Consider the following 19,721-nt stretch of genomic DNA (forward strand, 5'->3'; position numbering starts at 1 on the left):
ATTATATATTTGTATATCATATATCAGGGGTCCTCAAACCCCGGGCGGGGGACTGGTACTTGTCCATGGCCTGTTAGGAACCAGGCACAACAGGAGGTGCACAGCAGGCGAGTGAGCATTACTGCCTCAGCTCCGCCTCCTGTCAGATCTGCGGTAGCATTCGATTCTCATTGGAGCCTGAACCCTATTGTGAACTGTGTATGTGAGGGATCTAGGTTGTGTGCTCCTTATGAGCATCTAATGTTTGATAATCTGTCTCCCATTACCCCCAGATGGGACCGTCTAGTTGCAGGAAAACAAGCTCAGAGCTCCTATTGATTCTACATTATGATGAGTTGAATAATTATTTTATTATATATTACAATGTAATAATAATAGAAATAAAATGCCCAATAAATGTAATGTGCTTGAATCATCCCAAAACCATCCTCTACCACGCCCCCCTGCAACTTCTGGAAAAATTGTCTTCTACGAAACTAGTCCGTGGTGCCAAAAAGGTTGGGGACCACTGTCGTATATGGTCAAATTTATAAATTATATTTTTCAAATGTTTATCCCTTTTTTTGTACATTTGATCTACCAGTTCTGAGAGGTGTGTTAAAAATGTCTCACCACGATTGTGGATATGTCATTTTCCCTGGTAACTTTGTTAATTTTTACTTCAGTTTGAGAGTGTGCTGTTTATAAGCATTCAAGCTTGTGACTGTTGTATCTTCTTGGTGGCTTGGCTCTTTTATCATTAAATAGGCTGCTTTTCATCCTTACTAATGGCTTTTGCCTTGAAGTCTTTTTTGCCTGATTTTTATTGCTATGACTACTTGCTTTTGGTTAATTTTCCAATACATCTTTTTCCATCCTTTTATTTTCGACCTTCCTATATCCTTATGTTTTAGATGTGTTGCTTTTTTTTTTTTTAATTTTTATTTTTTTGACATGAGTCTTGCTTTGTCGCCCAGGCTAGAGTGCATTGGCATGATCTCAGCTCACTGCAACCTTGCCTCCCGGGTTCTAGCAATTCTCCTGCCTCAGCCACCTGGGTAGCTGGGATTACAGGCATGTGCCACCAAACCTGGATAATTTTTTGTGTTTTTAGTAGAGACGGGGTTTTGCCATGCTGGTCAGGCTGGTCTCGAACTCCTGACCTTAGGTGATCCACCTGGCTCGGCCTCCCAAAGTGTTGGGATTACAGAAGTGAGCCACCACGCCTGGCCTATATGTGTTGCTTATAAGCGATATGTAACTAGAGTTTAGACATATTTAATCCATGTATATATTTTTCTTTACTGATTTGAGTTTATTTCTATCATCTCTTTAAAAATTTTCTAGTTGGCATGCTTTTTCTTTGCTGTCTCCCTCTTCTACTTTTTATCTTACGTTGAACTGATCAACGGTAAATAGAGTTTACTTTATTTCTCTTCTTCTCTCCACTGGTTTGGAAGTTTACATTTTAGTAGTGATTTCCCTTAAAAATTTAACAGATATACTTAATTTCACATTTTCCTAATAAAGTCTAACATTAGTCAGTACTTCTGTCCCGCTTAGGCACAAAACAAGACTTTTGGAACACTTTACTTTCCTTCTTAATTTTCTCTTCCCATCTTCCATGTTATGTTTATCTAGCAGTTTGACTATACCTCTTTAAAAGTCTGTGAAATCAGCTGCTGTTGTATCTTTTATGCTTTAACAGTTTAGATTTACAAGTGTGTTTCCATAATTTGTATGTTCACTATTGTTTGTTACTGCCCTCTTCTTCCTCCTGGTTCAGTTTCCTTCATGCTGAAGCATTGCTTGAAATTTTTTTTTTTTTTTTTGAGACGGAGTCTCGCTCTGTCTCCCAGGCAGGAGTGCGGTGGCCAGATCTCAGCTCACTGCAAGCTCCGCCTCCCGGGTTCACGCCATTCTCCTGCCTCAGCCTCCGGAATAGCTGGGACTACAGGTGCCCGTCACCTCGCCCGGCTAGTTTTTTGTATTTTTTTTAGTAGAGACAGGGTTTCACCGGGTTAGCCAGGATGGTCTCGATCTCCTGACCTCATGATCCGCCCGTCTCGGCCTCCCAAAGTGCTGGGATTACAGGCTTGAGCCACCGCGCCCGGCCGCATTGCTTGAAATTTTAAAGTTAATATCTTCCCTTGAGGTTTGACGTTTCTTGTGTTTCACGGGGGTAATACTCATTTGAACCCCACACCCCCACACAAGGAAGCCTTCATGTTCTGATTTCCCAGCATTCTCCTTCCAGGCCACATTCCTGCATCCCTGGCATGAGTGTTTCCAGTCCAAGTTTGCAAATGAAACAGACCTTCTTGGCTGCCAGCTTTGTGCACAGGGTCTCTTTCCAGCTCCCCTTGCTGCATAGCTTTGGGGTCTCTCCTCTCATCCTCCTTCAGCATTTTCATCCAGCCTCTAGCATATGTCTGGCCTGATCTCCCTGTGGTTCACTTGGCTTAGACCCTCTCTGACTATACGGGTTTTGAATTTCCTTCCTGTTTCTGGTACCCTGAAAATTCTCATTCCTATTTTCAAGCCCAGCATTGTAGCAAAAACACCTTTTTGATTTCTTAAAACCCAGCATCTCTATGTGTTTAGGGTGTGAGTGGGAGCTTCCTAAGTTAGTTCAGTCTACTCTATTGGTCGGTGGTCTGGGTAAGGCTGATAGCGGTGGATACAGAGAGAAGTGGGCCAATTTGAGCAGTGTTTTGGAGTGAAAGTCAGGGAAGGGCAGGGACAGGCAGAGAACGTGGCCTTCCTTGCTGTCGTGTAAGTGGTTGGTGAGGTCTTGATGTGGCGGACTGAGGAGAGGACATGGTGTTGAATAAGCATCTAAAGAACCAAATTGCCTGGGACAGGTGATCACACTGGGAATTCAGAGGGAGTGACAGGTGGGGAGAGGGGAAATCTGGCCCATCTCTTTGGCCAGGCTCCCTGGCCTGTCTGCTGCAGGCGTCCTTAGTCATACACCTGCACAGTCCTTTCTGTCCCTTATGTCCCTGGCACTTTAAGTCTGACTCCTCACACACCATGCTCCAACTGGTGCATAAAAGTGAGCCATGAATTCCAGCAGCCTCGCCTGGCCAGCATTCAGGCCTAGCCCGCCGCACACAGCCCAGCCTCATTTTCTTTGACTCTCTTGTCCTTACTGCTGTTTTGCTCATCCCAGTATCTGTTTCTTTCTCTGTGCTTTGGTTTTAAAAATTGCTGGGCAGGAAACATCTCTTCTCTTCTGCCTTTCAGGATGTTCCCTGCTCACCTCTTGGGTGAGGATTTTGGACTTATTGTCCCTTCTGTCTGGGAATTGTCTGTGAGTCCTTCCAGTTGCCCAGCATCAGTGATCACTTGGCGTAGAATATACGAGGAGGGGGCTGGCACCCCTTCAGTTCTATCTCCACCGCACACACCCCTGCCAAGATTCATCTGTCCATAGATATTTATTGGATCTGCATTATTTGCCAAACACTGTGCTGGGCACTGAGGATGCAAAGGTGAGCAGAACCAGAGACAGCTCCTGCCCATGCAAAGCTTACCACTAAGTTAATCTAAGAATCTCATTAATGACATAGCCACTGTGCCAGGTGCCACAAAGGAGAGGCATGTGAGCCTTGACAGTGTAGACTATGGGGCTTTGAGTCTGCCAGAGGTGTCAGGCATGGCTTCCTTGGGAAGTGACGTTTGGATGGAGATCTGAAGGTTGAACAAAAATTAACTGATTGAAAAATGGAAGATAAGGTTCCAGGCAGAAGGAATAGCATATGCTAAGGCCTTGTGGTGAGAGAGAACATACTTAATCAGTTACCAGCCGTGTCTCAACGTGTCCTTACGGCACCTGTTTCCCTAGACCCAGCACACTCTGGGCCATGATAAAAGGGTGCATCAAATGCCTTGCTGAATATTAGCAAATGGCCTTTTGAAGTCATCGAAAATGGGATTTTTGCCTCCAACTCTCTCTAACCATGGGGATCTGCCTGTATCTTCCACCTCTAGATTCCCCCCAGAAAGACCTTATCTTAAACTGTAAATTTAGCAAAAACAAAACCAACAACATCAACAGCAAAACCTGCCAAAATAAAGAAACAAAAACCACCAGGATGCCCAGTTAAGTTTGATAATCAGATAAACAATGAATACATTTTAGTATGTCACATGCAATATTTGGGACATACTTATACTAAAAAAATCTGTTATTTATCTGAAATTCAAATTCAACTGGGAGTCCTATATTTTATCTGACATCCCTACTCATACCTGCTTGTGCCAACTAAGGGCCACCTGGAGAACTCTGTGGAGGAAGATCTGCCTACTCTTTCCTTAACATTATGGTCATTTCTAGCTTTGGGACCTTGGGAAGGGTATATGCTGAAAGAATGGCCCCTTAAGCCTGGGAAGGAAGCTTCCATCCCCATGAAGTTATATTCCAAGAACAGTCCTGCAAAAGCAATGAGAAGCTGACTACCCAAAGCCCTGGGCACAGATGCTGCCTCCATTCCTGAGCCTGCAACTTTAGGACAGTTCCTGACTGACCCTCATGACTCCTCCTGAATCTCCCACCCTAGCCTCCACTTGGCGTCCCTGTCACAGCCCCCAGGCTGGAGTGGTGGGTTCAGTGAGCCCTGCTTGATTATATGTTTAGGCTCTTAGATGCCTTCACACAGGAGCTTCTATAGCAGCTAGTTTGAAGGCTATGCCTAGTTGAAATGACACCGTCCTTCCCCCTCCCTACCCACTCCCCCTCCCACCCCTCCAGCCTGCTGCCAAATACTCCTGGCAAAACCTCTCGACAACTTCTGGATACTGAGCTTTCCTTGGATACTGTGTCTCTTGGGATAATCCAGCTTCTACCCAGAGGCTTTTATGTTATCCCCCAGAGAATCACAGTAGAAACTCTCCCTGAAGTAGAATCACAGTGGAAACTCTCCCTGAAGTAACCATGATAACAACTTGCAGAATCATCAGGAATGTAATCATTGTCACCTTGGAGAACTCAAAGGGAGGAGGCTTCTGCAGCCGCATTTAAAGGCTTGGGAGAAAATACTTTGAACGCATTGTTACGCATTAATGACAATTCACAGCTGAAGCCAGTTTCTATCCTGTGCTGACAGCTGTTGGTGGACACCACAGCAAATACTGCCAAATCCAAAACTAAATAGCGACATAAGCCCTGAACTTCACTATTCTAAAAATTCATCTGTTATAGTTAGGAGTGGGTTTGACTGTGAGTTCTAGAAAACCCCCAAACAACAGTGATTTAAATATGATAGAAGTTTATTTCTTTCTTACTTAGAGGAAATCCAGGGAGACTTAGTTGAGGTCTGGTAGGTGCCCCACAGTGTCAGGACCCGGAGCCTTCTATCTTATTCTTCATCCCCCGCCCCACTTAGCACTTCCCTTTGGTCTCATGTTTCAAAATGGCTGCTCGAGGTCCAGCCATCATGTCTGCATTCTGGTGACTGGGAAGGAGGAAGAGACAAGGAAGGGCATATCTCCTCCTTTTAAGGACACTTTCTGGAAATTGCACATGCCACTTCTACTTTTGTCTCATGGGCTAGAACTTACTCACATGGGTACACCTAGTTGGTAGGGAGAATGGGAAAGAATCTTTATTCAAAGTAGCCATGCGTCCAACATAAAATGGTGGGGTTCTGTTACTAAGGGGGAAGTGGAGAGTGGATCTTAGAAGACAGTTAGTGGTCTCTACCATCCTTCCTTCCTTCCAACCAACCAACCAACCAACCAGCCAACGTTTCTGTGTGATGAACTGCCCTATTTAGTGAGGAGACACTTATGCAAATAACCAGCCATGATACAATGTGATATGGAGTATAAAAGAGTTTTGTTCAAAGCGCTGTGGGAGAACAGATGGAAATGATCAACAGCAATCATAATAATTAATAACTACAATGCCCTAGCCGGGTTCTCAGTGCTACATTCCGATGATTGTGTTTGTCCAGCTCCCTTTCTTTTCAGTGAGAGCTGCAAACCATTCTACTTCTCTAGAATAGCTAACACAATGGGCAGGCAGGGTGCTGTTCTGAGTTCTTTATGGATATTATCTCACAACAATCTTATGAACTGTTACTATTATCATTCTCATTTACAGATGGGGAAATGAGGCACAAGCCACAGAGCTGGGTTTTGGACCCGGGCAAGGCTCCAGAGCACACAGGCCTAACTGCTCTGTTCTAATACCCCCACTAAAGCTGCTCATTTTCATTCCTTTCCCTACTCCCCAGACATCTCCAGCAGATAACCACCCCGCATCACCCACTTCATTGTGATGACTGGGGTCAACTGGTGGGACTTCTGTCCACTTCCAAGCCAAACCCCAGCTTACTTAGATCTCTTCCCTTGTCTCTTCCACCAGCCCTGCCTTCATTTTAGGAGTCAACCCCCTTAAGCCTTGGTTTTCTGATCTACTAGTAGGGCTGATACTAACACCCATAGAGTGGGACTGTTTGTGAGGACTGAGCGTGTTTATTCATGGAAAGTGCTTCTCCTGGCACATACTAAGTGCTCAGAAGATGTTAATCTTTTTTATCCCCCTCATATCTGGTTCCTTCTCTCTTCTCTCTCTTCATTCCATTTCTCTTTACAGGTTGTGTTAATTTCGTATTCCTGCTGAAAAAAATGATCACAAATTCGGTGATAGAAAACAATACATATTGGGGTCAGAGTCTCAATGGGGTTTCAAACTGGACTCTGGAAGGCTCTGGGAAGAATCCATTTGGTCACTTTTTCCAGTTTGTAGAGGCTGACCACACTCCTTTGCTTGTAGCCTGCTTCTGTCTTCAGAGCCAGCAGTGGTGGGCTGAGTCCCCAGGTTACATTATTCCAACCTTGATTCTGTCGTTCCATCTTCTTCTCTGACTCTTCTGCCTCCCTCTTTCATTTACAAAATGTGATTACACCAGGATAATCCAGGAGAGTCTCTTCTTCTTAGTATCCTTAACTTAATCACATCTGCAAATTCCTTTTTTGCTGTGGAAGGTGACATATTCACAGGTTCTGGGGATTAGGATGTGGATTCCTTTGGTGGCTGTTATTCTGCCTACAGGTTCTTTCCTCTTGGGATACAGCAAGCAAGAAGCACCCAAAACAAAATATCCCTCTTTAACAGTACATTCTCTTCTGCCTTCCTCCCTTCTCAGCCAGGCTCTTTGAGGGTTGCCTTGACTAGTGTTCTCCACCTCCTGACAACCTGCTGCAGTCTGCATCTGCCCCCACATTCCACCAAACCCACTCTTGCTTGGATCACCCGTGGCTTCCAGATTGCCAAATCTGTGGGCACCTTTCATTCTTAACCGGCTGCGTTTTCCATACTAGCTGCCCATTCCTTCATGAGACCTTTCTGTCCCCTCTCTGCTTTTATGTCACTTTCTGCTGGTTTTCTCCCTCTTCCTTTCCGGCTTAGACTCCTCTATGAGCTGCACCATCTCCACCCACCCCTGAAATGTCCATGTTTCCCCGGGGTTTGGATCTTGGATCCGTTGTTCTTTTCTTGGGTGAGCTTGTCCCACACTGCTGGTTTTAAATGCCACTTGCATAGGGATGAGCACCTCCTGCTTGTGCTGTACACATCTCTGGCTGCTGGCCGGGAGCGTTGGTGAGGACTGTGCTTCCGGTCATCCCATCGGCTCGTCGGCTTCCTTGGTCTCCTTTGAGGCAGACATGTGAGAGAGCTCACTGAGGCAGTGACTTGAGAAGCATGCAGCCTGGGGCACTTGGTGCTTCTGTTCCCGGCAGTATGGCTGTTTCCATACTGTTTCCATCGCGATGGAATGGGATTCTCTCAGGACATCTCAGAGGACAGGTGGAAGGCAGCGAACACGGCAGTGCCAAAGGACAGAGCTGTGTTTAGCAGGGGTGACAGGAAAGCACGCAGGCGTGGCAGATCATTAGGCACGTATTTATTGGAGCAAACCCCTCCATTACCATTGTGGTTTGAAACAGCTGTAGCTCTGAAGGAGCCACAAGCTAACTGGAGCACAAAGGCACACGAACATTCAAAGCAAGTCAAGGTGCATCCTAACTGCAGTTAGACACGCAAGACTCTCACCAGAAAGAACAATCTGCCCGAATGGCAGGGCTGCCTGTGAAGCCAGGAAGGGCTGCTGAGGGAGGTGTGGTAATCAGGAGTGGTCTTGGGGGCAGAGGGGGGTGAAACAGGTGAAACAGGACTTAAGCAGGGAATGGACATTTCAGGCAGGGAAATAGCGTGTGCAAAGACTTGGAGTCAACTTGGGGAACAAGGAGAATGTGGGGGAGATGAGGTTGAAGAGGAGGACTGTGTCCAGGGCATCAGGACCTCAGATAATGCTGGTACAGGAAGTCTGAACTTTGTCTTGTTGGTAGTAGGGGACCGTGGAAGTGTTTTGAGCAGGGGAATGACTTGGCAGAGCTCAGCTTTAGGAAGACTATTCCAGTCTTGGGTGGACTGGGGAGGGCCCCAGATCTTAAAATATGCAAAATATAATTTTAGAGAGAGGAGCTACCTTGGCAATTACTTATCTATTTCTATAATTGTATGTATGTGTGTATTTTTAGATGTATATATGTGTGTATATTTATATCTAATATATATATTTTTTAAGTACATACACATACACATTGGACGACCTAGATGGAGGATGAGTGACAAAGGCACACAGTGACAAAGCCAGCGTTAGAACTCAGAGCTAACTCCTGGTCCCATGCTCTTCCTCTGCAGGGTACTCATGGAGGCAGAGGTATCTGAAAGGAGGCCAGTTTAATCATCAGGGCAGATGGTGGTGCAAGCCTTGACCAGGGCAGGACAGGGCAGACACTGAGGGGAAGACTGTGTGGGAGGCAATGAGGATATGTTCTCTCTTCTTCTTCCTCTCTGGGTGGGGGTTGGGACATAGGGCTCGTTGGAGACTGCACATGAGTGCATCTCTCCTTCCTGGGTCCTGCAGCATCCTTCTGGGCCTGGTTTCTATGGCAACAGGCTCCCAGCAGGCAGCCTGCCAGCTGGAGAGAAGTAGGCAGGCAGGCAGGCAGGGAGAGAAGGCCTGGGCAGCAAGAGGAAGGCTGAAGTTGCGGGGGTTGGGAGAGTCTCTTGGGGAGGTGGAGGGACCCCTAGAGCTGGCTCCACAATCCCTTCTGACCATGTAGGGGCGGAGGTAGCTCAGGACACACAGGCTTTTCTTTTGTGGTCCTTGAATTTCCAAACCTTGATCTTCTGTTTATCCCCCACTTCCCACATCTCCTGGCTCCCACTTCTTAAAGTATTGCCTGGTCCCAACCTCATGCATCTTAAGGGACCGCTGACTTCTTTATAGAAAAGAACTCTGAATTCAGGGAAAAAATGAACAAGGTCAGTTGACTTTCTGGTTTGCATAAGATTTGCATATTATTAACTCAAAGACAAGAAATTTCCAAGCCCTATGTCATTCCTGCAAATAACTTAATTCAGCTCCACTGGCACTGACTTACTGTGTCTGGCCAGGCTCTGGGCTGAGCCATCGGGGTCCCTAGAGAAGTCCTCCCAGCTGCAGGCCCACTCCACCCGCAGCTGCTCCAAGGCATTTCTTCCTGTGATGTTCTAGCAGCTGGTGCAGTGCGAAGTGCTTGGACTGTGGAGCCCAGCAGCCCTGAGTCCAAATCCTGGCTCTGCTACTTTGAAGCTGGGTTGACTTGGTTTACTCATCTCTAGGTAGGGCTGAGGACACTCTAGTGCAGCTGATGTAAACTAGCATAGACATAGCATTTGTTAAAATATTGAAATACTTCGACCAGGCATGGTGGCTCACGCCTGTAATCCCAGCACTTTGGAAGGCCGAGGTGGGTGGATAACCTGAGGTTGAGAGTTTGAGACTGGCCTGATCAACATGGAGAAACCCTGTCTCTTCCAAAAAGAGACAAAAGGCGCATGCCTGTAATCCCAGTTACTCAGGAGGCTGAAGCAGGAGAATCGCTTGAACCCGGGAGGCAGAGGTTGTGGTGAGCCGAGATCATGCCATTGCACTCCAGCCTGGGCAACAAGAGCAAAACTCCATCTCAAAAAAAAAAAAAAAAAAAAAAAAAAAATTGAAATACTTCTGCCTTCATTGGTAAAGAGCCACCACCCTGGCTCCTCTGACTCACCCCACAATCTAGCCTCTCCAGGGCACTGCTGCAGCATTTTGGTCTGTGCCTGCTCTGCCTGGCGTATGCCAGCATCTGCTCTGTCCATGGACTGAACTGGTTGCTAAATAGTTTGGATATCACCCCTGTCTAGAGGCAGTGCAATAGGTAGGTATATTATGTACATAACTGTTGCAAGGACATATATATATATATATATATTTTTTTTTTTTTTTTTTTCTTTTCTTTTTTTTTTGAGACGGGAATCTCACTCTCTCGCCCAGGCTGGAGTGCAGTGGCGGATCTTGGCTCACTGCAAGCTCTGCCTCCCAGGTTCACACCATTCTCCTGCCTCAGCCTCCCGAGTAGCTGGGACTACAGGTGCCCGCTACCACGTCCGGCTAATTTTTTGTATTTTTAGTAGAGGCGGGGTTTCACCGTGTTAGCCAGGATGGTCTCGATCTCCTGACCTCAGGATCCGCCCGCCTCGGCCTCGCAAAGTGCTGGGATTACAGGCGTGAGCCACCGCGCCCGGCCAGGACCAATATATTTAAAGTGCATAGGTTAATGTCCATCACTTTGTAGGTTCCCTTCCTCATTCCCTTCCTTTTTTTTGGCTTGGGGTGGGGGTGAGAGCTGGGATGAGCCTGGGCAATGGGGGATGACAGCCACCCCTCTCCCCAGGCGAGCAAGGTTCAAGCGCTCCAACAGTGTGACGGCCGGCGTGCAGGCAGACCTGGAGCTGGAGGGCCTGGCAGGCCTGGCCACGGTTGCTACAGAAGACAAGGCCCTGCAGTTTGGACGTTCCTTCCAGAGGCACGCCTCTGAGCCCCAGCCTGGGCCCCGGGCCCCCACTTACTCAGTCTTCCGCACGGTCCACACGCAGGGCCAGTGGGCCTACCGCGAGGGCTACCCACTGCCGTACGAGCCGCCGGCCACCGATGGGTCGCCCGGCCCTGCCCCCGCCCCCACCCCCGGCCCCGGGGCCGGCCGCCGTGACTCCTGGATAGAGCGTGGTTCACGTAGCCTCCCCGACTCAGGCCGCGCGTCCCCCTGCCCACGGGACGGCGAGTGGTTCATCAAGATGCTGCGGGCAGAGGTGGAGAAGCTGGAGCACTGGTGCCAGCAGATGGAGCGTGAGGCGGAGGACTATGAGCTACCCGAGGAGAGTGAGTCACGGCATCGGAATGAGGGGACTCTGGGGACCATGGCCTAGTGTGTGCTCAGGAGACCCTGATGGGGGTGGCTGGGGCTGCAGTATAACAGGAGGCCCCTTCAGTTTGTGCCTCACTGGTCTGCATCGGAGCGTGGCAGGTCAACATTGGCAGCAAGGCATGCTGGGAGCTCTTGGAAGGGAGCAGGGTGAACACGGTGCAGCTTTAGAGGCCAGGGGCTGGGACTGCAGACAATGCAGGCCAAAGGGCTGGACCTTCTATGGATGGCTACTAGTCCAAATCACCAAGTTTATGGGGACTAAGATCTGGACTGGTGTGGGGATCCAGGTGGTGGGACCAAGATTACAGAGAGGGAGGCAGTTCACAATGTCAGATCCTGTCTGAGGCATAGATGAGGGAGATTCAGCCAGGGAGACATGGCCCTGGCCCGAGGGAAAGCCTGGCCCTTCCTGTAAGTCAGATCCACTGAGAGACACAGTCTTACTCCAGAATCTCTGAGTTGAGGGGACAGTGACTATGAAGATGTGTTACGTACATTAAATTACTTGGTCATTCTTAAAGAGCCAAGGAGTCTTGCATGCACTGGTGAGTGATGAACAAAGCTTAGCCAATGGGTGGTCACTGAGCTAATGCCCTAGCCAAGGCCATAGGCTAGGCTGGGGCTGGTTTCTGTCTGTTTTCTGATATGGGAGGGAGAAAGGATAAAGGAGAATGAGCACTCAAGAAATGTAGGCTGTATGAAGGAGGGAACATCAGGGTCTGAGGATACAGTCTTGGTGTAGTGGAGCAAGAACTTGTTATGAACTTGAGGATAGGATGGGGCTGGGGCTGGAGGAGATTGATGGATAGACAGTGCCAAGCAACCGAGGGATCAGCGTTCAGGGCAGACTTCCTGGAGTCTGGGGAAGGAGATGCATCATTTCCCTCCCTGAATTTCCTTCTGCTTTCTAGTCCTGGAGAAGATCCGCAGTGCTGTGGGCAGCACACAACTTCTCCTGTCCCAGAAGGTTCAGCAGTTCTTCCGGCTGTGTCAGCAAAGCATGGTGAGTGCCCATAGTAGTAGATCCTGCCAGATATATGTGACCCAGAGTGTGTGTGTGCTGGAGGTGAGACAGGCAGGTGACCCAGTGTGTGTGTGTACCAGAGGTGAGACCAGGCCTGCATGCCTGCAGGAGTAGCTGTCAATCTTGTGCCTGGAGGTAGGACCAGGTGTTTGTGCACAAGAAGGGAGGGCTGGGCTCTTTCTTGTCCCCCTGTCTCCCAGCCCCCACCCACTCTCCCAGGCTGAGGTTCCTGGCAGTTAGCGTGGATAGGACTTTCTCTTGTCCTTGTTGCGGGAAGTCAGGGACCCCGAATGGAGGGACTGGCTGACGCCATGGCAGAAGAACATAAATTATGAAGATTTCATGGACATTTATTAGCTCCTCAAATTAATACTTTTATAATTTCTTACACCTGTCTTTACTGCAATCTCTGAACATAAATTCTGAAGATTTCAGGGACACTTATCACTTCCCCAATCAATATTCTTGTGATTTCCTATGCCTGTCTTCAATCTCTTAATCCCATCATCTTTGTAAGCTGAGGATGTATGTTGCCTCAGGACCCTGTGATGATTGCGTTAACTGCACAAATTGTTTGTAGAGCATGTGTATTTGAACAATATGAAATCTGGGCACCTTAAGAACAGGATAACAGTGATTTTCAGCAAACAAGGGAGATAACCTTAAAGTCTGGCTGCCTGTGGGCCGGGCAGAACAGAGCCGTATTTCTCTTCTTTCAAAAGCAAATAGGAGAAATATTGCTGAATTCTTTTTCTCAGCAAGGAACATCCCTGAGAAGGAGAATGCATTCCCAAGGGGAGGTCTCTGAAATAGCTGCTTTGGGAGTGTCTGTCTTTTACAGTTGTAGATAAGGGATGAAATAAGCCCCGGTCTCCTGTAGCACTCCCAGGCCTATTAGGACGAGGAAATTCCCGCCTAATAAATTTTGGTCAGATGGGTTGTCTACTCTCAAACCCTGTCTCCTGATAAGATACTATCAATGACAATGCGTGCCCAAAACTTTATTAGCAATTTTAATTTCACCTTGGTCCTGTGATCTCGCCCTGCCTCTATTTGCCTTGTGATATTTTATTACTTTGTGAAGCATGTGATGTCTGTGACCCACACCCTATTCGTACACTGCCTCCCCTTTTGAAAATCACTAATAAAAACTTGCTGGTTTTGTGGCTTGGGGGCATCACGGAAGCTGCCGACATCTGATGTCTCCCCCGGACACCCAGCTTTAAAATTTCACTTTTTTGTATGCTTTCCCTTTGTTTCTCAGACTGGCCAACACTTAGGGAAAATAGAAAAGAACCCATGAAGAATTATCGGGGACAGGTTCCCCAGATAGTCCTGCCTGGGGCTCAGACCTCCCTGACCAATCACTTTCCCTCTGTCTTCCTCTGCTGCAGGATCCCACTGCTTTCCCTGTGCCCACCTTCCAGGACCTGGCGGGTTTCTGGGACCTCCTACAGCTCTCCATCGAGGATGTGACCCTCAAGTTCCTGGAGCTACAGCAACTCAAGGCCAACAGCTGGAAACTCCTGGAGCCTAAGGTGGGGCTGGGGTCCCTTCAGGCAAAGAGGCCAGACTCGGAAATTCCCCTCCCCAGAGAGGTGAAGGGTGGGACGAACAAGGGGGCAGGGGAAGGGACCCATAGGCAGCAAGGGCAGCCTTGGACAGGTGATAGGTGACCATCCCCTTCCGGAGTGACCATGCTCGTGGCCACTGCCGTCTGCTTGGCCCCAGTGCTCATCAGTGCTTGAGCTGCCAGAACCCCAAGGCTTCCTCAGCACGGGGCGGGGGGGGGGCGGGGGGCAGGGAGGCTGCAGGGGCAGGGCGGCTGCAGCTGGAGGGAGCAAAAGGCAAAAGTAGACCTTACAGAAGGACAGACTGTCTTCAGTTCGGGCCTAGGCATCCAGGGCAGAGCCTTGAGAGTCCCCTCAGCCGCCAGGTCGCTGGACCTTGTCTGCGATGAGGGCCAGAGGCCTGGTATGTGCACCCTCATTGCGGAGCCTGGGTCGGGAACTCCCTCCTCCGGGTGGGGACTCCGAGTGAAAACCCGGTTCTGATGCGAGCTGTTGAGAACGGCGCCACCAGGGGGCGCTCGAACGCGCCGCGCTTTGGTAGAAAATGTGGGGATTTGACCTTGTCGGAACAGGCGCGGGTGCGGCTTCAGGTCGCGGGAATCCGTGGCGGATTCTGAGCGCCATGGCTTTCGGAGCCGCGCGGTCGTCAGCGCTCCGGACGCGGGGGGTGCGGGGGCGGGCACCGGGATGTTAGGATAGTTCAGCGCCCCAGCTCAGCGCTGTCCTCTGCTCCGCAGGAGGAGAAGAAGGTCCCTCCGCCGATACCAAAGAAGCCCCTGCGGGGCCGGGGCGTGCCGGTGAAGGAGCGCTCCCTGGACTCCGTGGACCGGCAGCGGCAGGAAGCGCGCAAGCGGCTCCTGGCGGCCAAGCGCGCCGCTTCCTTCCGCCACAGCTCGGCCACGGAGAGCGCCGACAGCATCGAGATCTACATCCCCGAGGCCCAGACCAGGCTGTGACCGGTCCGGCCCGCCCAGCCCGGCCTGGGCCCGCGGTTCTCCACCCGTACTGTACACCCAGCGTCGAGGTCACTGTGAACGCGGGCCGCCCCGTGCGCCCGCCCCACCGGCACCGCACGCCCCAGCCCCCGGGCCCGTCACACTCTTCGTGGGTTTTTTACCTTCCTGACCCCACGCGAAGGCGCCCGGGCTGGGCAGGGGGCCGTGCCTCTCCGCCCTGCGCCCCTCACCTGGATCCCTCGCCCACCTGGTCCGACGCTTTGTCCCCACCTCCTTCCAATGGGCACCATCTCTGCCATTCTTTTCCCCCCACGGGCCAGGCCGGGCCGGGCCCCCCATCTGGGCTCTGCGTCCCCTCCCCCCACCCCGCGGGGCTGGGCTTCGTGGGGATCAAGCTTCGTGGCTTTTTATGAAGAATCCCGAACCCCGCCTAGGAGCCCGCCCCACCCTCCCAGGGGCTCCATCTTCAGCCCTCTGCCCACTGGGCCCAGGGACCACAGTGGCTGGACCAACCCAGGACCAGGGCGCCTGGGCCTCTCCCCTTTCCCAGCGGCTGGGTAGGGGAGATGGGGGCTTCCCCTCACCACACCTGTGGCTGTTCCCATATCCCCTTGAGTATCCCAGGAAAAATAAAACGGCAGAACTGCACTCGAGCCAACTGCTCTCTCCAGAAGAGGCCACCTCCGTCCCATGTGTGGGAGGACGGGGGTGAAGGGAGAAGGGGCCGGGAGCCCACTCTCTTGGTTTGGAGACAGCAGGGGTGTTGCCTGAGCTCCTCCCAGGGATGGGCCAGCTGGTGGAAAGGAGATTCGGCCCCCTGATGCCCACAGTAAGGACCTGGACCCTCCTGGAGGGGCCCAGGTGGGGTGAAGGGGGGAGGGTGTCAATTTCTCCGCTCTTCCGGTTTCGCTGTATCCCATTCTGCCTCCCAGTCCCCAGGGTTCCCCCAGAGAGGGAAGTCCGGAGCTCGCTGAGCACACAGCATGTGCTTGATAAACCGGGAGTGTGGTGATTGTTAGGTGTTGACAAATAACTGGTTTCCCTTCCCCTAGGGACGCAATGTTCCTTCTGCTCCAGTCATTCCTGATCAGCAGCAGAAAAACTTCAGTCCTGCCACATTTTCTGATGCCTCCTATGGGTGGCCACCTTGGTGGAGGCTGGGGTGGGGGAAGAGGAAGTACAAAGAACAGAGCTCTCCTGGGAAGCTAAATGGCAAACAGAACCTAGTATCGATGGCTTTATTGAGTGGCCAGTGTGGGTCAGGCAAGGGGTGAGTGCTTTACATGAATGTGGCTGGTCCTTAAAACAGAAGAGAAAGCCAAAGCTCAGGGCAGGTTACACGACCTGTCTGAGGTCACAGGGCTAAATGTGGTGGACCCAGGTCTAATGTCAAATCGTGAGCTTTTAGCTTTGCAGGCTTCTTAGACCAGAGAGGGCTGATGGCATTCTCCACCCAGAAAGCCCCTTTCCACTCCTTGAGCAGTCCTTTGGATTGGGGTGTCACCTCCAGGCAGGAGGAAAATCCTTCAGGATTGGCTGCTTTTCTGGGCCACACTGGATCAGCTAATTCTTCTCATTCATTTATTCAGCAGACATTTATCACTTTCGGGCGCCACAGGAATAGCCTTGAACAAGATGTAGTTTCTACCCTTAATGGAGCTTATGGTCATATGGGAAAAACAGATAAATAAGCAAGCAGTTAAAATACAGGGGTGAGTGCCAGAAAGATGATTAGGGATTAGCTGCTGAAGGAGGGCCAGGGTTGAGAAGAATGTTCCAAGATCAGGGAACAGCTGTGCGAAGGCCTGGAGGAGGAAGAGACATTGGGAGCACAGGGTCTTGATTATATCAGTGTTTGGGTCTCATTGAGGCAGGTGGCCTGGGTCTTGTGGGCTGTAGGGAGCTATAGAAGGGTTTTGAACAGAAGAGTGGCATGAACGTTTTATAGACTGGTTTGGTAGACAACTTCTGAAAAGCAAGAGATGGTCCACAATGCAAATTCACATGAGCCTGGAAGGTGAGGAGGGCTGTAATGTGATCTGAATTCCCAAAAGCAGTTAGTTTGGAGGTGATCCCATACAGACTCTGGGGCCTCGTCCAAGACTTAGTGAATAGACTCTGCCCTCAAATAAGGTTTTAACAAGTGCTCCACAAGATTCTGAGCAGCCAGGTTTGGGAAGACTTAAATTGGATGACTGTCCAAGGGTCTCCAGTAGAAGGGCTGGGTCAGTTTACCTCTCTGAGATTGTTTTATCATCTCTAAAATTGGGGCATGGGTGAGGTTTGAACTCAGAGCAACGCTGTAAAACAGATATTGTCATCATCCCCATTTACAGATGAGGAAACTGGGGCATGGAGAGGTTTAAACAGCTTACCTCAAACCATGAAGCCAGGAAGTGGCTGAGTCTGAGTTTAACCTTTACATTATACAGCATTTTATGGGTCTATGACTTTTCATAGACTTTTCTATGTCTGGTGTGGATGAGTCTCCTTTGGTTCTTGTGGCCTAGGTAGTTATGCTGAGCCCCATAGATCAGTGAAAGATTAGGTCCAGTCCTTTGGCTTAAGTTGCTTACAGTCTGGCCATGGCCAGCACATAAACAGAAAGTTATGGTGCAAAGGGAGACCTGCTCTCTCAGAGGGGCCAAGGGGTTGAGAGAGGAGAGAGCCTCTAGCAACCAGGGTGTTTTAGTCCATTTTGTGCTGCTATAACAGAATACTGCAGGCTGGGTAACTTACAATGAACAGGTATTTATTGGCTCACAGTTCTGGGTGCTGGGGAATTCAGTGTCAAGGTGCTGGCAACTCATGAGGGCCTTCTTGCTGTGTCATCCCATGGCAGGTGAGAAGGTAAGAGAGGGCAAGAGGGAGTTGAACTTGCCCTTTTATAAGGGCGTCAGTTGCACCCATGAGAGTGCAACCCTCATGGCCTAATAACCTCTTAAAGGCCCCACCACTTAGTACTTACAATGACAAATTTCAGTGTAAGTTTTGGAGGGTACAACCATAGCACAGGCAGTCTGGGAGAGCTTTCTGCCTTGTGAGCTGGATCTTGCAGGATGAATTAGCATTTTGTAGTCAAGGAAGAGAAGGGAGAAATTCATTTCTGGCCAAGGGACAAACCTGGGCAAAGCCGTGGAGGCACATGTGTGTTGGGAATGAAAGCACAGGCTGGAGAGGGTGACAGGTTATGGTGGCTGTGGAGGGCGTGGAGGAGATATGGCCAGGAGGAACCCATAGAGTTGGGGGTAGGGGGCTAAGATGGAGGCCTCATAGTTTTATTTGAAAGATAAAACTATGGCCAAAAGACAGGACATGGACTGGAGGGGGCAACAAGACAGCAGGGAGACCATTGAGGGAGCTGCTAAAGTGGTCCAGGTAAGAGATAATGATGTTGACTTTGAGAGACATTTAGGAGGCATACATGCTGCAAGCTGGATCTGGAGAATAACGCAAAGATGGGACGCCTTGAAGGTGTCACTCAGATTTCTGGCTTAATGAATGAGTAATGCCACGAATGGACATAGGACATTGCAGAAGGAGCAATACAGTTGGGAAATACTTAACATGTCAATAACCATTTACTGAGCACTGAAAAGGTGCAAACTACTATGCCAAGCACTTTATACACATTTAGGTGATTTAATACTCACAGCAACCCTAGGAGTGGGTACTATTATTGTCTTTTTTTAAAACAAAGAGTGTAAATAGCTTTTCTGAGATAAGCAGACAAGAGTCAGGATTTGAACCCATGGCTATCTGATTTCTAAGTCTATGCTCCTGAGCCCCTCAGCAATTCTGCTTGAGGGAACTGCTAGCCATGACTCAAGACTCAGCTCAAGGCCTGGTTCCTCTAGGGAGCCTTCCCTGAATCTTCCTGGCCAGGCTGAAGATCCTCCTCTGTGCTGCGTGTGTATACTTCTGTCATCACATTTCTTATATTCTATTGACATTTTGTAGACCCATCTGTTTCTTTAGTCAGAGAACTCTGGAGGCAGGTTGGTCCCAGCCATTTTTGCATCCCCAATGCCTAGCACATGATTGGCTGGCCAAATGCCAGTTACTCTGGGCAGTTCTGTTCCCTTCTCGTCTCCACATATTCAGTTAGTGAACAGGTTCTGCTAACCACGGTCTCCTAAATATTTCTTTGTACTGTTGGGGCTCAGAAAGCGATACCCCAAAGACTGGCGCTTTGACATGGTGAGAGGCCTTCAAAGCTGCCTCAGAATCAAGGTCCCTCTAACCTTCTCTCCCAAGTATAGGGAGGCACTCTCTCTGGAATGTCCTAATCTAATCAAGAAAACTTCTTTCCAAAAGAAACAAAATTGCCTTCCTCCCCTCCGCGAAATCTCATCTATCTCAGAAAAGAAGACTGAGGAAGGCAACTACGCCTGGATGGATTTTTCACAAGATGATGCCTGCTTCTCGGGCTCATTCAAATTCTAAAGAGAATCATTTTCAAGTTAATTTCTGTCCATTTTTTCGCCCTCAGAATCACGTGCTTCCCTCAAAAGAATTGTCTATATTCTCCATCTCTCCCCTTCCCCTTTGAAAAAGGGTGTATAAGCTTCTGTACCCCATTGGGTTATTGGGTAATCATTCTCCTGTGACCCTTCCCTTCCCGCCCCCTCACCCCCCACCCCGTGCTATGCACGTTAAAATAAAATTTTGTATGTCTTTTCTCCTATTAATCTGCCTTTTGTCAGTTGATTTTCAGTGAACCTTGGTCCCTACAACACTGTTCCCCTTTCTCCATCTTAACTGCCAGAACTTAGCTTTGAGCTTTTGAGATAATAGGGGAAGGGTGCCTAACATGGTAAGCAGTCTGTGTATGAGGCTTTCTCTGGAGGTGTCCCTGAAGTTTGAAAATTGTGCCAGAGCACA

General features: G+C 49.5%; 1 protein-coding gene across 1 annotated transcript in view; it reads left to right on the plus strand.

Moving 5' to 3' along the window:
• The window catches only part of DLGAP3 (DLG associated protein 3), a 64,434-nt gene extending 48,949 nt beyond the window's left edge, over positions 1–15,485 (plus strand). Inside the window, exons 9-12 of the mRNA XM_015134943.3 lie at positions 10,756–11,240; positions 12,198–12,289; positions 13,705–13,848; positions 14,619–15,485. Of these exons, the coding sequence (XP_014990429.3) occupies positions 10,756–11,240; positions 12,198–12,289; positions 13,705–13,848; positions 14,619–14,837 (940 nt within the window). The 3' untranslated portion in view covers positions 14,838–15,485. The remainder of the gene's footprint in view (positions 1–10,755; positions 11,241–12,197; positions 12,290–13,704; positions 13,849–14,618) is intronic.
• Positions 15,486–19,721: the final 4,236 nt, after the last annotated feature.

Source organism: Macaca mulatta, chromosome 1, assembly GCF_049350105.2.
Source record: "Macaca mulatta isolate MMU2019108-1 chromosome 1, T2T-MMU8v2.0, whole genome shotgun sequence".
Classification (NCBI taxonomy): Eukaryota; Metazoa; Chordata; class Mammalia; order Primates; family Cercopithecidae; genus Macaca; species Macaca mulatta.